Below are 20,585 nucleotides of genomic sequence, written 5' to 3' on the forward strand. Positions count from 1 at the left end.
TTAAAGTCAAATCATGTCATGTTTCTACAGTCCCCAGGGTCTGAGACTGAGCCAGTGGTCAAGCCAGGGATTAAGAAGTCTCAAGACACTGGTATAAAGTCTCAGCAGAGGGACTTTCCAGTCTTCTTTCACTGAGGTGCACTTCCTAATTGAGTCCTAAGACACTGTGCTTCACATCTCAAGTTTCTGGATACAAGTGCAAGTCAAGGCTCAAAACCCTAGGGCTCGAATCTGAGTCGGGTCATAGAGGAGTGAGTCCTTGGTGCCAGAGTAAAGCCCTGAGAGTTACTGAGGTTTAAGTCAGAGTTGAGTTTTGATTCTCTGAGGTGCTGGTATTTTTGAATAGTTGTTAAATCTGATTCAGTGATGGCAAGTAAAGAGTATAAAAATGTGTTTATTTACTTAATTCATAAATGTAACAATAATATTTATTTATAACGGTTTGCATTAACATGGTGTTACAGGAATTACACAATATTTACAACTCAGCCTGAAAAGATATGAATCATTCCCCCTGTTATAAACATTGCTGTATTAGTTTTAAACAACCTGCCAGCTGTAGTGGCACTAATACATTTCGTTTAGATTTTTCTGGAGCTGTAATCTGAGTCAAGTCTGAAATCAAGAAGAGTCTTGATTCTTATATTATAGCTGTTAATTTCTAATAGTAAACACTATCTATCTAGATTTTTACATCTTCAAATAACAAATCAGTGCCATTGATCTTTGCTATAAAGCATTTCGTATCTAGTTTATATCTAATACTTCGTTGTTGTTCAAAACAAACATGGGGTCATTATTTCAACACAATGGATCATGAGTGCACGTGGGGCATTTCAGGACACAGGCCTTTAATTCAGCTTAAAGACTAATATGGGTCATGTTCACAGGGGAATTGCGCAATAAGGCTTGAGATATAAACATAGCCTTAGTTCCATTAGTATTGATTACATCAAAAAAAAAATCATTTACAAGCGGTTATAACATCAATAAATAAGGAGTGAGAAGTATAGTTTGATATTTGCTAAATAGTATGCAATGTTAAAGCTCAGAAACTGATGCTTATTGCCCTTTTTACAACAGTTTATTAATGAGTAGTTGAACTAATTCGTAACAATGTAAATAATATTCAACCGTTCAAACTATTTATAAGATGAGTGTTGTTTTGTAAATGATAAAGCTTTGTGGGGGTGTTTATATATGTATGTATTTATTTTAACGTGCAGGAAAGTAGAGATTTATGAATGCTTTTAAGGACGCTTGCACTACACTGGGATGCCAGTCATGACACGTAAAACTAATTAACAACATGCGTCATCATGCAGTGACAGCACTGTCCATCAAAACAAAGAAATGAGGACACGCTGAGTGGGAGGGAGGATGGGGGTGTTGAGGGTTGGGTGGTCAGGAGACAGTGTGTGATAGAGACTGCGTCAGAGGCACTAATGAAAAAAATCCCCATGGCATGAGTTGAAGAAAACTATGTTTCCCATCTACCCCGCTCCCCAGCTTTACTGGACTTCAAGTCCCACCTTAACTCAGTCTGATACTACTTTCTGTTAACTGTCACTTTTTCCACGACATGTCATTATCTCATATCAATTATATTAATATATTTAACAATACTATTTAAATAGGCACTGATACAATTTAATGGTTGCACTATGCTTTATTTATTATTATCTGTATTATCTCACAGTGCATTAAAAATGGTGCCATGGCCCTCAATGTTTTCTCTATTAAAAACACATACTTATCCTCACTGGCCACTTTATTAGACACCCCATTGTATTTCTACTCACTGGGTAATTCATTATAAACAACCGTGTTGCACTTTAACTTAGTGGCCTCTCTTATACAAACTCTTATCATGTGCATATACACACTGGACAATTTATTCAACAGCAACATTTTACTTAATTTATATTTTTATATAATGCTGAAAATATTTCCTCACATTTGCTAGCTCTCTGATCTGTTTGTACACCAGAAAAAGCGTAGGTGTTTGTACCCAGCCCTGGCTCAGTAAATAGGGGAAAAAGCTTTGGGACTCCATTTGCTTTTTCTCTGTACCTAGCAACAACTGAAAAATTGCATTGAAGAACATGGAAGGAAAAGATTTTACTCTATTCCTGCTTCATAGGTCAGTATAGCCTTTAATTATTTTAGCTGTTACTGTTACATTGCTTAAGGAAGAACTGACTCCAAATGTGGGAGACCACTAACTTCATGAAAGTAAACACAGAGCAAAAGTGCTACAGAACTAAGCAGCTTGATTTACAAATGAGTATCTGTGGTAATTTGAAAAGTGAATAAATGCTTATAGACAAGCTAAAATTTAGCCATGTACAAGCTACAGTTGATATCTTACTCAAACACACTGTTCCACATTAAATGCGAGCAGTCAGAATCATTTCCTTTAATGAACAATTAATTTGAAATAGGTACACAGAAACATATACTTTGTATTTCTACTCACTAGATGCACAGAATTGACTTGCTTGTCCTTCTGCTCACTCTCAGTCCTTTTTAGTCCCTAATATATGTACGTGTGCAATTACAGACTGTAACCTAGGGGTCTCACGTTGTCTCTGTGGGGCTAGAATCAAGCAAAGTCAAGAGATTTTCCATCTGAATTAGCTCATCAATTACGTTTTGTAGGTCAGCAATAGACCACTGATGAAGGGTCTAGCCTGGCAAAGATTAGTTACAGTTCAACCAACTCTTCACCAGTGAGCTGGAGCTGCAAATGAGAGGTTACTCAAGAAGTTGCTGGATCATGGATGAAGATATAAACTCAAAGCACTTGACCTTTAACTGTGGTCCCAAAACATTTGCGCATTCAGTCATTAGCGCAATGTCATTTTAACTTCAACTGTCCCATGTGGAGTCATTAGTAGAGTTTCCATTCCGTTATGCAAGTGCAATAATATAAATACATTTAAAACTTTGCAAACACAATAGTGCAATACCTGATTTATCATCAAATGTGGCAAAGAAAAGGGCACACCTTTTCACTAGCTTTAGCAGTGTAGTTGTATAAAAAAAAGGTCTGGAAAGCAGTAAAGTATTGTATAGGATACGTACTTGACAGACATATACCATTGGACCCAAAGCTTTTCATATTGGGCTTATATCAAGCCAACTACAAAATAAAGCAAAGTCAACAATAATTTTTGAAATTGAGTATATTGTTGGCCAAAAGAGTTCATACTTTATCATGGAAACAGAAATTAGACAGGGACAACAATTTTGGAGAATGAAAATAACTGACCTAAACTAGCTAAAACCAGAACTGTTTTGTTTATTCATTCATTCATTGTCTGTAATGGTTTACCCAGTTTGGGTTTGGAGCCTACCTGTAATAGAACTGTTTAGTGTCTTTAATAAAATATATCCAATCTTCTAATACTTTCAGAATGTGAAGCATTAAGTAGTTCTGTCCCAAATACAACTTTTAGGGCTTCGGAGCTTCGGCCGGGATATTTGTTGAATATTTGGGAGTGGGATGTTGTATATAGTTGTCATTAACACAATCCGCTTCCAACTTCTGCTTTAATATCCTTCTCTCCAGGCAGTGCTGTGGCCCACAGCATGGCTTCGCTCACTACCTACGCTCAACATCCTGCTAACTAGCTCGCTAACCTGCTAACTAGCTCGCTAACTACGGGCACAGAGTATACACAGCTTAACCAGTTTGGGTGGAGGTGCTCTAATTTTAGGCACAAAGCTGACGAAATGAACTGCGGCGTCACCTCGCTTCGTTGTGAGTGTGGTGTTTTAGGATGTTAGGCTGTTTTACATGACTGAGTTTTAGGCTTCATTTGCACAAAAACTTTTACATTGATGAGCCTGAATACCGGTGGAGTGGGGAGAGCACTGTGTTTACTGTTGGAGCCTGAATACAGGTGGAGTGTTGCCTTTATCGATAATCACATTTTTCCAAAAACTGAATATCCGAATCTCATAATTAGACACTGAATAAATAATCAACAAATATCTGAATACGCAAATACGTGGGGCCTGTTGTTCAGAGAATCAGCGCTTGCATTAAACTTAAGGCTGAACTGCAGTTCTCAGCATGGCTCTGCTCACTGAGTTCACTAACTCGTGCATACACAGTGCCACTAAGGAGTGGAGGGTTGCCTTTATCGCCACATTTAGTAGAAAAAAAAAACAAACCCAACGAATGAGTATCCGAATCTCTGGGCCAGCCCTAGAATGAAATGTGTTGCATACAATCTGAATACACACTTCTTGCAGTCTCCATATTTAAAACATGTGGGCACATATTTAAGATGGTCTTTCATTCATTCATTCATTCATTCATTGTCTGTAACCGCTTATCCAGTTCTGGGTCACGGGGGGTCCAGAGCCTACCCGGAATCATTGGGCGCAAGGCAGGAACACACCCTGGAGGGGGCGCCAGTCCTTCACAGGGCGAGACGGTAATTGAAATATTTAAAATAAACATATTTAAATAGTGACATATAACTGCATTTCACCACCCGCTCTTACTTGATTATGTCGATGTGTCCATTCTTGGCCGCCAGATGAAGAGGGCTGATGCCGTTGGGGTCTGAAGGCTTTGGCTCCAGCATAGCAGCGCACATATTACTGCTTAGCAGCAGCTGTACCACCTATAAAACATATGCACACACCTTTCAGTTTCTCCCAGCTACCCTGAGTTCAGTGGCTAGAGTCACTTGTGAAGTGTCCAGTGAGACTGACCGAGACTCGTCCAAACTCGCAGGCCAAGTCTAGAGGGGTCTTTCCTGCATGATCTCTGATGCAGGGGTTTGACTGGTGCTGCAGCAGCATTTCACTCTACAAGAAAAACACAATAAACACGTATCAGCGCATGAACATAATAGTGTGTAAACCAATATACACAATTTTACTCTCATTCCAAATGTAGCCAATTAGCCCGTCCTGTTTGATGTCTGAAGACTGCTTCGTTTGTTTTTCACTGGAGCATTGTGTATGCATAAATCTTCACAAGCCTGTCTCTAGTTGTTAAGAAAGATCAGGCTGGGTTGTTTGGGTTGTTTTGGGCAATATATAACACATTGTTTTCTATAGAAACTGACTTAATTATCAAACTTGTTTTATATGGAGCCAAATCAGGGCTCATATTTTGACTAATATTTCAAATTGAAAACTATTTCAGTTTCGGATTTCAGTTGTTATTTTTTTAAATATAGGACTGACTTACATATAGCCAAAGATGTAAATTCACATGGCTGCTCTGTGACTCCTTGATAAACATGCTGTGATATATTACAAAACTTGAAAGCTTTCTCAGATACACTACCTAGATATTAACCCTAATGGGTTCCAAAATCTGATTGGCTGATCTGAGTGATGCATGTAGCATTTGTAGCATAATTCTGTTTACACTAAATATCTGTAGCACAGAATTCAGTAGATACCGAAGAAAATCAGCAGAATTGCCTTGAAAGTATAAAGACGCTTGTTTATAACGACATTGTAAATTTAGACTGTGCTGGAGAATCTGAATTGGGCTACTATAAATGTCCTGGTCTAACAGGATATCCTCCTAAAAGTCTTTATCGTGTCCACCTCTAGACTAAGGATTTGCATTATGTAGTCATTAATTGACCAACCATTCAAGAAAATTCACCCTTGGCCAAAAAATCCAAAATCTAGACCAATGCTAACACTCCAAGGTAACACTTGCAGGGCGATTTTGTTGTTATTTCTTTGACAAAATTAATTAGCAAGATAATCCTATTGCCCACAGGATCCCTTAGAGAAGATATGGTCTGGGTGGTGGAACATCATCAGCGCCTCACTGATACTGACGTTGTAGTGGCGTGTTAGTGTGTGATGTGCTGGTACCAGTGGATCAGACACAGCAGTGTTACTGGACTTTTTAAACTACTTAGTGTCACTGCTGGACTGACAATAAAATACTAAGCCAACAATGTCGTATGTCCACGGATGAAGGTCTAGAGGATGACCAACACCAACTGTGCGGGGACTGATCAGCTACTTTCTCTGACTTTACATCTTCAAGGAAGTCCGACGAGGTAGGTGTGTCTAACAAACACTGGAAAAACTCTAGTAGCGCTGTTGTGTCCGATCCACTTGTAAAACACATAGTAACACACCACCACCAAGTCAGTGTCACTACAGCGCTGAGAATGATCCTCCACCCGAATCACCACCTGCTCAACACTTTAAAAACCTCTGTGCACTCACTCCATCATAATGACCGTGCTGGGACGAGAGGTGCAATGGAATCTGCCCCTCATCCGATTGGCTGTTGACCGAGGATCCGGCCTTTAGCAGCATTTTCATTGGCTCACATTTCCCCTGCCAGGCAGCGTAGTGAAGCGGCCGCATGCCTGTGGAGGAAGCGAGGGGAGAAAGTTCCAAATGTTTAGTGGTGGGAATCTTAAAATGAGGTAGAGCAACATGATGCCTTTCACAAATAATTCTCTTCACCCTACAGCTCGCTTTCATTTTTAATCCCTTGGTGCTGAGGAGAACAAAACAGGCACAAAGGATGCTGTGTACTGTAACACTTGCGCAACGGTTTTCACTATAAATAATGTCACAGCACCAACTACAGAGTCAACAATATTACACAGCAAAAATATCAGCAGGTAATATGAGGTTTGTTAGAGTTGTTGCTGAAATTATAGTGTGGAGTGTCACACACATTGGTATATTATTATCATTATACATATGTAGCTAATACATAATACATGCCTGGCAATAATCAGAGAGCATCTTTCATTTATTTCATTATTTCTGTGTTAAGAACATATAATCCATTAATGTTTCCAATGTATTAAAAGCTATAGCGAGAATTGCACTCCTAACAATCATTCAAGACCTGCAAGAACAACATTATACAGTGGAGCAGTATGTGTACATTCAAAAATCCATAACATTTGTACGGTAGAAGGTTGACGGTCATGACTAAAGTGCCCTTGAGCAAGACACCTCCTTGGGCGCTGTGCAACCTGCCCACCACTCCAGCCATGTGTACTCACTGCCCCCTAGTGTGTGTATGTAAATGTGTGTTTCACTGCTTGGATTGGGTTAAATGCGGAGAAAAAATTCCAATGTGTGCGAGCAGAGTGGCCAATTCTAATCCTAGAATAGAATCATGTCATGCTGCGCCATGTGCCCTCAAGCACACTAAACATTGCCAGCTTTGATAAATCTGATGCTAAACATCTCCAGCTGTACTGTACTAACTCTGGTTTAATATGTGGGAATATTATTGTTATAAATGAAAATAATATAAACCAGGGATGTGCTATGACAAGGCAGGTAACTATTCATTCATTCGTGTTCTATAACCACTTCATCCTGGACAGGTTCAGGGTGGGTCAAGACCTTACCTGGAATCGTTAAGCACACTATAAACCCAGTGTAGTGTTTATATAATATGCTATGTCTGCAATCTGAGAGTATGGAATGAAAGTCTGAATAGATGGAATGAATTTTGAGAATGTTGAATGAAGTCTGAGATTATTGAGTAAAAATCCTGAGAATACACAATGAAATCTGATGTCATCAAGGCGCTTGCATTTACCAGTACTAGTTTGGCCTGTAAATGTGTTTGACAGCGTATTAATTATCTCTTCATTACTCAGAAATGCTTGCACTAAGATCTTAGTTTCTCATCCAAAATAAACACCGCCTGCTTCCTTACTGAAAACACAATGTCAGATTTCATTCCATATTCTCAGGTTTCATCCCATATATTCAGAATATATATATTTCATTCCATACTGCCAGTTTGCCATATATATACACTGTATATGTGTGTGTACACAATTTTCACCTTTCTGATCTTTGATGTCAACAATGGCTTGGGACTCCAGCAACAGTGAGATCAGCTCCAAATTACCATTCAGAGCCGCATGGTGAAGGGCTGAGAACCTGTAAAACACACACGCACACACTTTCAAAGTCCTACAAATGCAATTTTACGCTTTTCCATCATACAGCCTTTAAGACAGGCATTGAGTATTGTTCATTTCTAAGCAGCTAGGTCTCTCGCCCTCACTCTCTCGCTGCCACACTGAGCAAGGAGCTCTGACCTACTTCCCTGAGTAAGAGCTTTTTCCTCTCTCACACAGCCCCCAGCCACACACATACATACACACACATAGCTACCTCTTAATATGGATCAGTCAAACCCCTTTGCATCATTTTGTCCATTCATTAACCTCTCAAACAATATTAACCTAAATTATGGTTGAATAAAAATTTCCACCACCAAAAAACAGTGCAGTCCATATTTGTCAGATTTTGGTCAAAAGAGAACAAAAATTAACTATTTACCATTTGCTTACCATGCTTATTTTAGACTGTATAAGTGTGTGAAATATTTGGCAGGTCTTGGTTATTTACGGGGTTATATTGTTCTTATTGTTATCATCACTAATATTGTTGTTATTATTATTATTAAATTATGTGTCAATTCCTTTCAAAATGCCCAAGGTTGCTGTACATGCAATAAAAAGAGAAGTAGTAAAAAATTAAATAAATTAAAAAAAGAAAACACAAAGTATGGCAAAAAAAACAAAATCTTCCAAATGGTGCATTGGTATTAACCCTAGTACCAGGTCACAGGTTTGAGGAACATTGGTTCACCTGTCCAAGGCTGGGAGTCTGGGAGAGAGAGAATAATAGGTCTTGCTCTCTTGGTACATAGGATGGCCATAGGATCTCCCCCATCATTGCTCATCTGGCTATGTCAGCTGATGTGATAAATTTCTATTATCTGCATTCTTTTCAGCCACAAAAAACTGCTTAGTGGTGTTGTATTATAGGCAGTTTGAAAAGAAACTGTGGGTTGGCCACATGTTTTTTGGAGGAAACACAGTTTTGCCTTCATATTTACACAGAAACTATGTGTAAAGGAATGGTTGCACAGAAACTATGGATTAACTGTTGCAGAAAATCCCATGTTTGAGTTTGTTCCCAGATGCTCAGGTAGAGCATGGAGTAATTTCATACTGCTGCAGGTGGCAGTGTATGAGGATGATTGGTTTATAAATACCTGTGATGAGAATCATAGATTGAGAAGAGGTGGTAGAGTGCAGTGCATGTCTCATTCAATGTGTGTAAAATGGGTCACAAAGCAGAAGTTAATGACTGGAAAAAAACCCGAATGATTGCATTTGGCTGCGAAAGGCTACAGTGTGAAGAAATTAGCTGAATTTGCAAGTGTATCAAAGCGTACAGTCATACGGGTCGACCAGCAGTGGCAAAAAAAAAACGCCTACAAGAAATGTTTGATTTCTACAGTTCACTTTTTTATCGTAAAGTATATTTCACTGTATGTATTAGGGATCAGCGCAAAAAACTGATTTGAAAAAATTTTTTTAATTGCAAAATTACAAAATGCAAATTAGCTTTTTGAACGTGTTGAACTTTCTATGTTCCACATTTAAATCCTCACTGAAATAAAACAAAAGTCATACATTAACTCTGTAGGGTACCAGAGCACTGTGAAACATTTGCCTTGATAGTATGTCCTCGCCCATTCAGCGAAGACGAATGAAACCTACCTGGCACAGTTAATATAATGCTATGTTTGAGCAACAGTTAGCCAGCTTTGCATAGCTATGTGCTCTTACCTCATACTGGAGTAGTCAGAATGTGCATTTCAATCAGCCTGGTAGTTCCTTGTAAAGTGGACTACATAAGGAACTTGGGCACCTTAAATGAGATTCCAAACCATAGGGAGTGAAAATTTCTGTTTGAAGAGAATTTCAAAGGGTACAGAGGATGTAGGGAATTGCAGTAGTGGTTTATCAGTGCACAGGATGTCGACAGTAAAGTATATTCATCAGTTATCACTAAAATGTAAAATAGTTAAAAAGTGAAAGGTCCTGGCTGTGTCTCAACTGCACACTTAAGAGTAAATAGTAGTTAGTAATTCTAACTAGTTTTTGAGTGTGTAGTGTTGTTTCAAAATTAAGTATACGAAAACATACACAGTGCATACTTGGAATCAGTAAATTTATAAGCATGACAATGATGGACACTATTTTCCCACAATTCATTGAGAAACAGAAAGGAAGGCGCTTCTCACATAAAACTAATACTGCTAGACACAGACCATGCAATTAATGTTAGAGGGATTTGAAGCTTATACGGACTATAAATGGTTTTATTATTCAACATAAAATGGGCCATTTAGAGCATTATTTAATGACCTACACTGTGCACTACACTGTGTGGAGGGAGATATTTGAGTTATAGCTTTAATAAAAAATATCATATATTTCATGGTATTTTGGCGACATATGTTTTTTGACTGTGGGAGGAAACCTGAGCACGCAGAGGAAACCCATGCAGACACAGGGAGAATACACCAACTCCTCACAGACAGTCATCTGGAGGATACCCATGCAGACACAGGGAAAACACACCACAGTCCTCACAGACAGTCACCCGGAGGAAACCACGCAGACACAGGGAGAACACACCACACTCCTCACAGACAGTCACCCGGAGGAAACCCATGCAGAAACAGGGAGAACACACCAACTCCTCACAGACAGTCACCCAAAGGAAACCCACGCAGTCACAGGGAGAACACACCAACTCCTCACAGACAGTCACCCGGAGGAAACCACGCAGACACAGGGAGGACACACCACACTCCTCACAGACAGTCACCCGGAGGAAACCCATGCAGAAACGGGAAGAACACACCAACTCCTCACAGACAGTCACCCAGAGGAAACCCACGCAGACACAGGGAGAACACACCAACTCCTCACAGACAGTCACCCGGAGGAAATCCACGCAGACCAGGGAGAACACACCAACTCCTAACAGACAGTCACCCGGAGGAAACCCACGCAGAAACAGGGAGAACACACCAACTCCTCACAGACAGTCACCTGGAGGAAACCCACGCAGACACAGGGAGAACACACCAACTCCTCACAGACAGTCATCCGGAGGATACCCATGCAGACACAGGGAAAACACACCACAGTCCTCACAGACAGTCACCCGGAGGAAACCACGCAGACACAGGGAGAACACACCACACTCCTCACAGACAGTCACCCGGAGGAAACCCATGCAGAAACAGGGAGAACACACCTACTCCTTACAGACAGTCACCCGGAGGAAACCCATGCAGAAACAGGGAGAACACACCTACTCCTTACAGACAGTCACCCAGAGGAAACCCACGCAGACAGAGGGAGAACACACCAACTCCTCACAGACAGTCATCCGGAGGATACCCATGCAGACACAGGGAGAACACACCAACTCCTCACAGACAGTCATCCGAAGGATACCCATGCAGACACAGGGAGAACACACCACACTCCTCACAGACAGTCATCCGGAGGATACCCATGCAGACACAGGGAGAACACACCACACTCCTCACAGACAGTCACCCGGAGGAAACCACGCAGACACAGGGAGAACACACCACACTCCTCACAGACAGTCACCCGGAGGAAACCACGCAGACACAGGGAGAACACACCACACTCCTCACAGACAGTCATCCGGAGGATACCCATGCAGACACAGGGAGAACACACCACACTCCTCACAGACAGTCACCCGGAGGAAACCACGCAGACACAGGGAGAACACACCACACTCCTCACAGACAGTCACCCGGAGGAAACCACGCAGACACAGGGAGAACACACCACACTCCTCACAGACAGTCACCCAGAGGAAACCCACGCAGACACAGGGAGAACACACCACACTCCTCACAGACAGTCACCCGGAGGAAACCCACACAGACACAGGGAGAACACACCACACTCCTCACAGACAGTCACCCGGAAAAAACCCCACGCAGACACAGGGAGAACACATCAAATTCCTCACAGAGAGTCACCTGGAGCGGGACTCAAACCCACAACCTCCAGGTCACTGAAGCTGTGTGACAATACTTCTTACTGCTGTTTTTCAACAGTTCGTTTTCATTTAAAAATTTCAGATCAGATTTGGATGGTAGGATTCAAATATAATGATTGTATTAGAATATCATATGATTTGTATCTAATTGATTGTAACTGGAAATTTGTCATATCATCATGTTTATATTGTTTGCACCTAAACTAATGTACACTAGTGTAAATAAAACCCTGCTGAGATCTCCATTCAACTCTGGTGGAAGATGTACTTTTAACATTGACATTCTGTTTAAAATAGTGTGAATATTGGTTGTCTAACACCATTTAGAAAACTGAGCTTATCACAGTACTGACAATGAGAGCTGTGCATAATGTTTCAGATACAAGCTGAGGCTTGCAGAGGCATTCACATCATAAATTACTCATTTCTAATATTAGAAAACAACAAATATTGCTTTAAAAAAGCAGCACAATCTGCAGTACAATGTCTGCAATTATTATAACTTTCATTTTATTACAGAAATGTTGGCTTATAATTTATTAATTTAAAAAAATGTAACATTACTTTAAATCAAGGCTAAAAAGTGCCGTCTGCCTTTTCTGCATTTCTAAAGCTACCTACATTAGACTTTCCTGAATAAACCTTGCTTAATGTGTATAAAGGCATTTTTGTTGAACAGTTGACAAAAAAGCTGCTGTAGTCAGTTTCAGCCTAGATGATATGAATGCTGACTGAATGATGTTATGAAAACAGAGTCTTGTGAATTCCATTCTGAATGCACGCTCCCACACACTCTGACAGTATTACAGTGCATCTAACAATACAGACAGTAATTAGCTTCCACACAGTAGCACACAGGAAGTTTCAATACCACTCACTGATCCATTTTAGTACGATAACTATGCACCGTGTATGCAGCATACTGTTTTGACATCCTTTTATAAAAATTAATGCTAAATCAAAAGGAGAATGAAATATATGTATGACTTTTGGTTAAAAAAGAACCATGTTTTCTGTTATGTTTGAAAGGGGTAAAGAATGTTAAGCTAGAGTTGGATTTTAAATCTTTAAAACATTCTTCACACTCACACACTTCTTAAAGAAACATTGTTAATTATGGAATGTTAACAAAAGTGGTTCTTCTGTGACATCACTCAAACAATACTTTGTAGCAACTTTATTTATAAGAGTGTTCTATCTCTTTTTTTTTAAGTGCACAATTGTTTCACTAATTATGTTAATTCCATCAAATAAACAGTGGCTATTTTTAAATATAGCACAGAACAGGAGGAGTATATTTTGTGCACTTAGTAAATTAGCACAACATATTTGATGAGGTTGTCCAGATTTTGCACATGTCTGTAACTGGTCTGAATAAGAGAAATTTAAGGAGATTCTCAAAGTTACGCAAAAATCACTTAATAACATAAATCTATAGCCATCTAGTTACCCTTGTCAAAACATGAAATATAAAGACAAAAATAAAACATGTTCGACCATCTTTGAAAAACTGTAACTCTCCCACTGGGTAATGTGTACAGCACTGTTCAAAGTTTGACCTAAAATACACATCCTTTTTTTTTTTTTTTAATAGCTTATTTCTGTCATTCCTAGAGGTTATTTATGCACATATTTTATGAAGTGGAGGGGAAAAAACACTTAAAACATTCAGTAAATTTGAGAGCACAGCTTAACACTCTGAATAATTTGGGTTAGAACATTTTTCATGAACTTACCCATCAGTGTCCTGGAAATTCACATTCACCCGCTTGGCAGATCCAAGGAGTTCTGAAAGGCAGAATGAGAGACAAAATTAAAGTAATAAATTATAATTAGACATAAGTTTTCTTAAAAATACGCAACCTATTCTCTATCAATTTTCCAGTAGCTTAAAACATTTATATTTTTATAATAACTAAGCAGTTTATCTTTGGATCATTAAGTTCTGTAATTCAGAAATTTGGCTAATTCCAATTAACCTTTGGAAATAAATATTTTAAGAAATTTCTTGATCTGTACATTCTTATGTCTAACTTGTTTCTTTCACAAAAACAAATTTTCCATTAATGTTCAACCTCTTTTGGCAGGCCACACTTGTGGACAGATGAAATATATAAATTAATATGAATGCATATTTTCCTATCATAAATTACCTGATTATCTCAGGCATTGTTGGTTGTATGTGAATTTTGTGACTCTATGTGGAGCTGCTAGTGAGCAATGTGGGAAAGGTATTTACAGCTTTCCAGATAAAAATGGATGACACAGCTAGATAGAATTACATATAACTGCCCAAAAGTCCCAAATTATACAGAATTGTTGATGCATTCATTCTGGTTATAATATCACAAATTTTTACATTTTTCTTTATGAAATGTTGTGTTTTGTGTGTTCCCTGTGATGCCTGCAACATGTTCCAAACAATCAGTGACTATGTGAAATGCTGGTAAAAACAGAAATAGATTGACATATCTCATTTTTAAACTTAATTTTGATACTTCTATGTTTCATGAATTTAAATTAATTCCAAATATAACATTCCAAAAAGTGTTATGGGACAGGAGTATGTCTACCCCCGTGATAATTCAACTTATTCCTTTTAGGAAATGAAAACCCTATCTGAATTAGTTGTAAAGTTGAATTTGTGGCACACTCTTATATCATGTTTCAGCTGCAGCTGTATTAAGTCATTGTTTTATTGTGTATTTAACCTTTATATAGAGAGTTTTCACAAACATGCCCTGAATCTTTTGATGGTATTTTGTGTTTTACAGAGCCAAATGTCTCAAATCCCTGCAACCAGTCATTGCACGTTAACAGTTGGATTATTGCACTTCTTTGACAAAGATTGCACTTCTTTTCCAGATGCTACTTTTGAGCCCAAGAATAATTAAGTCACTTATTTACAAATCATGTCTATATACTGTGTATATATATAAATATAAAATTAAAAGAAGAGTTACAACCCATTTATGTAGTTTATATGTGGTAAATATTATAAAACAGACTAACGTGTTGTACTGTAATGGGAATTATAGTGTGTGAGTAGTGACGAGAGTAACTGGATGCAAGTGCAGGTGGTGTTTAATAAACTGAACATGAACCAGGAACAAACTAGAGAACAAAAAGGGCTATGCAAGTAGACAAGTAATAATCCCCACAGGAGACGTGGAGATAGAGGCTTAAATAAACAGGAAATGAGGGAACACCTGAGGAGATATGTGACGGGATGTGGCAACAAGAACAAGAGCACATGGCTAAAGCAAACAAAAACAAAGAGACACTTGGATGCCAGCCATGACTTGTATATTATCTACATCAGCCTAACTGCACTAGGCCGTCACTGCTGTATTGTGCCTACCTGACATTTACAACCTCAGATTTCCCATGATTCCTGTGTTGTTGTGGTTTTTTTTGTTTTGTTGTTTTTTTTTTTGTTTTTTTTTTGATGATACATATAAACCTTCTGTGTATATTATCAAAACCTACTATGAAATGTTTTACGAACGCTTATAAATTTGAGTAAGTCTATATCATCCGTAAGACCTGGGCCAGCAGGACGGCTTCTTCTTAATTAAACACAAATAAATCTTTCATTATAGCTGCTCATTAACCAACAACACACACACACACACACACACCAGCAGAAAATAAAAGTAGCACAACAGGGCCTCATTGTATTTAAATGTATGCTTTAGAATCAGATGTCATTACCGTTACGCCTCTGTAGCTCTATTTATTCATCTCCAGATGTGAAAGCAGCATGCCAGATTTACTGTGTGTGTGTGTGTGTCCAAAATGAGAGTAGTCCAGATGGCAGCTTTCTCAGAGGGAGTGTGAGACAGAAAAAAGAGCGGGAGGGGGAGGTGGAGTGTAGTGGAGGAAAGACGGAGCAGAAAAGTACATAAATGCAGAAAGAAATAACAAAATATCCTTGAAAACACTTTCCTCAATAACACTGCAACAGTATTGTGCATGTGCGTGCGAATGTGTGTGTGTGTGTGTGTGTGTGCGTGCGAATGTGTGTGTGTGTGCGTGCGTCCGTGTGCGCATTTGCATGAACAATGACCGTTAATAATTTTTCATTATATTTAACAGGCTACCAAATCCATTCAGCGTGCACAAATGCCTTTTTATTATTCGTTCTCCGAGGTTACGTCTTAATTAATTTTGACTTGATTAAGATACATTGGCCATTTAAGAACTCTTTATGGACTGATCTCAAAAATACAGCCACATTAATTGCTATCTAATTGTTACGCATTTGAGCAGCAATAAAGCAAAAATGGAGGGTGGTCCTAGTCTTTTTTTATTTTGGTGGGGGGTGGGATGGACTTGTTTATATCTAATTGTAGATGAAGACATATAAAAGCACACATACAAACTATATTATCTTGTCACCATTACTCTCCTCAGTGTTACATAGTGCAGTATCTGTAGTGCTGAGACTGTAGTAGCAATGACAAAGGTTCTATTGTCTCTGTTACTGTACAGTGAAGTTGTAATTTTAAGGTAAATATACTACCTAGTACATGTTATCCATTTTAAAGAATCGGGTCAAAGGTAAACACATTATATACGTGGACTTTTACAGTAAACGTCTCCAGTCCATCGGTTGCTCTGCCTAATTTGTGACCCCCTTTCACCCTGTTCTCCAATGTTCAGTACCCTGACTGGATCAGACACAGCAGTGACTGCTGGAGTTTTTAAACACTGTGTCCACTCACTGTCCACTCTGTTAGACCTCGCTGGTCGATCTTTTAGATGTAATGTCAGAGACAGTAGCTCATCTGTCGCTGCACAGTTTGTGTTGGTCGTCCTCTAGCCCCTTGTTAGTGGACACAGGACACTGAAGGCTGGATATTTTTGGTTTGGTGGACTATTCTCAGTTCATCAGTGAGGTTTGTAAAAACTCCAGAAGTGCTGTTGTGTCTGATCCACCAGCCAATTAATACCTGCTCTGTGGTGGTCCTGACCATTGAGGAACATGGTGAAAGGTGGCTAAAAATGTAGGCAGAGCAAGAGATGGACTACTCTCTTTAATTGTAGGCTTACAACATGCAGCTGTTTCGTCAGTGGATCTGATAAAACCAGCAATATTTAAAATTAAAGTAGTTCTAAGAACCGGGATAGCTTCTTTTTGATATGCAAATGATCTTCTTTTGTATCTAATTCCTTTTCCCAGGAAGGGCTTCATGGCAGCTCCACATCCTTTGACCAACAGTGTTGATCTGTTCACCTCACTTTTATTTATTTATTTATTTAATCTCACTCAAAGATGGAAGCTTTAAGCCTTGTTTATCTAATGGGGATAGTTGAATAAAGAATACCTCATAATTAAATGTGGTTTTGCCATAATGGGACATACTAGAAAAAAAAATAGCATGTTCAGTGCATAAGCACATTAATGTGGTGATCTGGAGCCTACCAACTCACAAACTGTGAAACAAGACCATCAAGAAAATATTGGATAAAATGAGTCATTCTGATTTTGTGTGGCTTCTTGCATCAATTGCTAAAGACTTAAGAATTGCCCTACCCCCTCGTCCAAGTCTCTCTAATCACATCGCTGGAAAAATCACAAAGACAAAGTCAAACAGAGCAAAGCACACACAACCAGTGTGGAGAAATAAGAATAGTCATTAAATATGATATAATTAATTATTGAAAAATAAAAAAATGAAGAAGAAAAGAGAACAAACCAAAATGGCTAACAACCAGCGTTTTGCTGCCTACTCCGGGGCTCTCGCTTTGAACTGAGCTGTGGCTTAATATCATTTAAATGAGCAGGCACTGAAACCAGTCAATCTCACAAGGGCTGTTTAGACAAGAAAGAATGTTGCTGTAGTGATGGATCCTTGTGGTATTTTGATCAAAGCATTTCACTAAGACCCCAGAACTGTGTTAAGTTGTAGATAATTGATATAATATTTCCACTTTAGGGTGATGTCAGACTTTTGCATGGTACTATATCTATGTAGATCAATGCCGTTGTCATGAAAAGCGTATGTAGATGTCGTGTAGCCTTGTGAATGCTTCCCTTCACTAAGCCTTACCCACAAGTTCCTCACCTGCAACAGCTCAAAACACTTCCAGCAACTATTGCCATGACAACTGCATGTCAGTGTGAAGCAAACCATAGAACATGACAAGAATACCATGGCAGATTCTCACCTGGAGTTGCTATGAAACCAAATTACTATGGTAACTTTGGGGAGGTGGTGTCAGTGGTATAGAGAGAAAGAGGAAGTTCAGGGAAGACAGATTTTATACTCACTCTCTCTCTCTCACACACACACACATGCATGCATCTACACACTCAGCATGAGGTGTTTGGGAGCTGAATGATAATCCGTTCAGGGTGATAAATTATTCATATCATTATCGCTGCAAACTCATAGGGGATTGTTTCCATGGAAACCTTGACCTTAATCACGATTACAATAATCAGTTGCAGAGTGTCAGCTAAGGATCTAGGAAGCTATGCCTTCTATGCATTGACATTTGGGTTTAAACTTGAAGTATCTGTATGCAAGTTAGGCGGGTTCTGCACAACATATATTATATCATATACACACTGGTTTTGGTGCCATATGACAGTACTGGCAGATGACATGTGCTCTCGTGTGTTATCATAACAGATTTTCTCCAAGGTTAAGTTACCACAACTGGTAACTGTAATGACACACACCCACACACACACACACACAAAACCCAAACCCAAAACTCCCACCTGGAGGAACAAGGATGCCTTGCCCTTAGGCGTGGGAATGCCTTATAATCTGCAGACCCCTAACTGACCTGGAGGAACAGGGACGTGCCTTGCACCCACCCAGCAGAACTCAAAATTTCCATCTCCAAAAAAGAGACTGACCTTGCCCTTAAGTGAGGGAATGCCTTACCCCCTGCAGACTCCTAACTGACCTGGAGGAGCAGAGAGGCCTTGCCCTTAAGTGAGGGAATGCCTTGTACCCTGCTGACCAATAACTGACCTGGAGGAACAGGGAGGCCTTGCCCTTAAGTGAGGGTATGCCTTGTACTCTGCCGACCTATAACTGACCTGGAGGAACAGGGAGGCCTTGCCCTTAAGTGAGGGAATGCCTTGTACCCTGCCGACCTATAACTGACCTGGAGGAACAGGGAGGCCTTGCCCTTTAATGAGGGTATGCCTTGTACCCTGCCGACCAATAACTGACCTGGAGGAACAGGGAGGCCTTGCCCTTATGTGAGGGTATGTCTTGTACTCTGCCGACCTATAACTGACCTGGAGGAACAGGGAGGCCTTGCCCTTAAGTGAGGGAATGCCTTGTACCCTGCCGACCAATAACTGACCTGAGGGAACAGGGAGGCTTTGCCCTTAAGTGAGGGTATGCCTTGTAGCCTGCCGACCAATAACTGACCTGGAGGAACAGGGAGGCCTTGCCCTTAAGTGAGGGTATGCCTTGTACTCTGCCGACCTATAACTGACCTGGAGGAAAAGGGAGGCCTTGCCCTTAAGTGAGGGAATGCCTTGTACCCTGCCGACCAATAACTGACCTGAGGGAACAGGGAGGCTTTGCCCTTAAGTGAGGGTATGCCTTGTACCCTGCCGACCAATAACTGACCTGGAGGAACAGGGAGGCCTTGCCCTTAAGTGAGGGTATGCCTTGTACTCTGCCGACCTATAACTGACCTGGAGGAACAGGGAGGCCTTGCCCTTAAGTGAGGGTATGCCTTGTACTCTGCCGACCTATAACTGACCTGAGGGAACAGGGAGGCTTTGCCCTTAAGTGAGGGTATGCCTTGTACCCTGCCGACCTATAACTGACCTGGAGGAACAGGGAGGCCTTGCCCTTAAGTGAGGGAATGCCTTGTACCCTGCTGACCAATAACTGACCTGAGGGAACAGGGAGGCTTTGCCCTTAAGTGAGGGTATGCCTTGTACCCTGCCGACCTATAACTGACCTGGAGGAACAGGGAGGCCTTGCCCTTAAGTGAGGGTATGCCTTGTACTCTGCCGACCTATAACTGACCTGGAGGAGCAGGGAGGCTATGCCTTTAAGTGAGGGTATGCCTTGTACTCTGCCGACCAATATTGAGAGACAACCATCAAGTCGCCAGAGGTGGCAACTGAGCAAGCTTGGTTTGAATAACTTGTCTGGTGTGATGATGGTTCTCTTAAGATCCATGAAACAAAATTTATTTAACTGATATGCACATTTTTTAAAGTACTTATATAGCAACTGTACAATAAAATGTATGTATGTTGGCCATTTTAAAGCTCTTTTAAATGTGCTTCATTCATTAATTAATTCATTCATTCATTCAGGGTCACCGTGGTACCCGGAATCATTGAGCTCAAGGCAGAAACACACCCTGGAGGGTGTGTACCAGGGGGTCAGGAGCATGACCAATCAGTCATGCTTACTGATACTGATGTAGGGCCAAGGAACACACAGAGCAATAACATGACTAAACAGAGCCTCCAGTTCCCCAGGGTGCTGAGTAAGACCAAGCCAGCTTTAGTGTAGCTTTAAGAGCCAGTGAGGGGTACCAGCGCAGGCCAAATCACATCAGCTGTGTGCCAAACAAAAAAAGCCCCGTAAACTGTCCAACTTCCAGCCAAGTCAGCATCCCAAAGACAGTGTAGAGTTACTCAAGTGAACAAGCAAGAACAGTACAGTTCCACTATGAAGAAGTGGACT

General features: G+C 40.2%; 2 protein-coding genes across 3 annotated transcripts in view; one reads left to right on the plus strand and one right to left on the minus strand.

The window, feature by feature from the left end:
* The window catches only part of si:dkeyp-9d4.3 (caskin-1), a 75,673-nt gene that overhangs the window by 30,745 nt on the left and 24,343 nt on the right, over positions 1–20,585 (minus strand). For both annotated transcript variants that reach the window (XM_066661642.1, XM_066661641.1), the window contains exons 2-6: positions 13,638–13,689; positions 7,826–7,923; positions 6,226–6,371; positions 4,732–4,827; positions 4,519–4,640 (exon numbers count right to left, since the gene is read on the minus strand). In XM_066661642.1, the coding sequence (XP_066517739.1) occupies positions 4,519–4,640; positions 4,732–4,827; positions 6,226–6,371; positions 7,826–7,923; positions 13,638–13,689 (514 nt within the window). The remainder of the gene's footprint in view (positions 1–4,518; positions 4,641–4,731; positions 4,828–6,225; positions 6,372–7,825; positions 7,924–13,637; positions 13,690–20,585) is intronic.
* Positions 1–20,585, plus strand: part of slc5a10 (solute carrier family 5 member 10) — a 118,750-nt gene that overhangs the window by 20,083 nt on the left and 78,082 nt on the right. The gene's annotated exons all lie outside the window — the stretch shown is intronic.

The sequence above is a fragment of the Hoplias malabaricus genome, chromosome 2, assembly GCF_029633855.1.
Source record: "Hoplias malabaricus isolate fHopMal1 chromosome 2, fHopMal1.hap1, whole genome shotgun sequence".
NCBI classification, from domain to species: domain Eukaryota; kingdom Metazoa; phylum Chordata; class Actinopteri; order Characiformes; family Erythrinidae; genus Hoplias; species Hoplias malabaricus.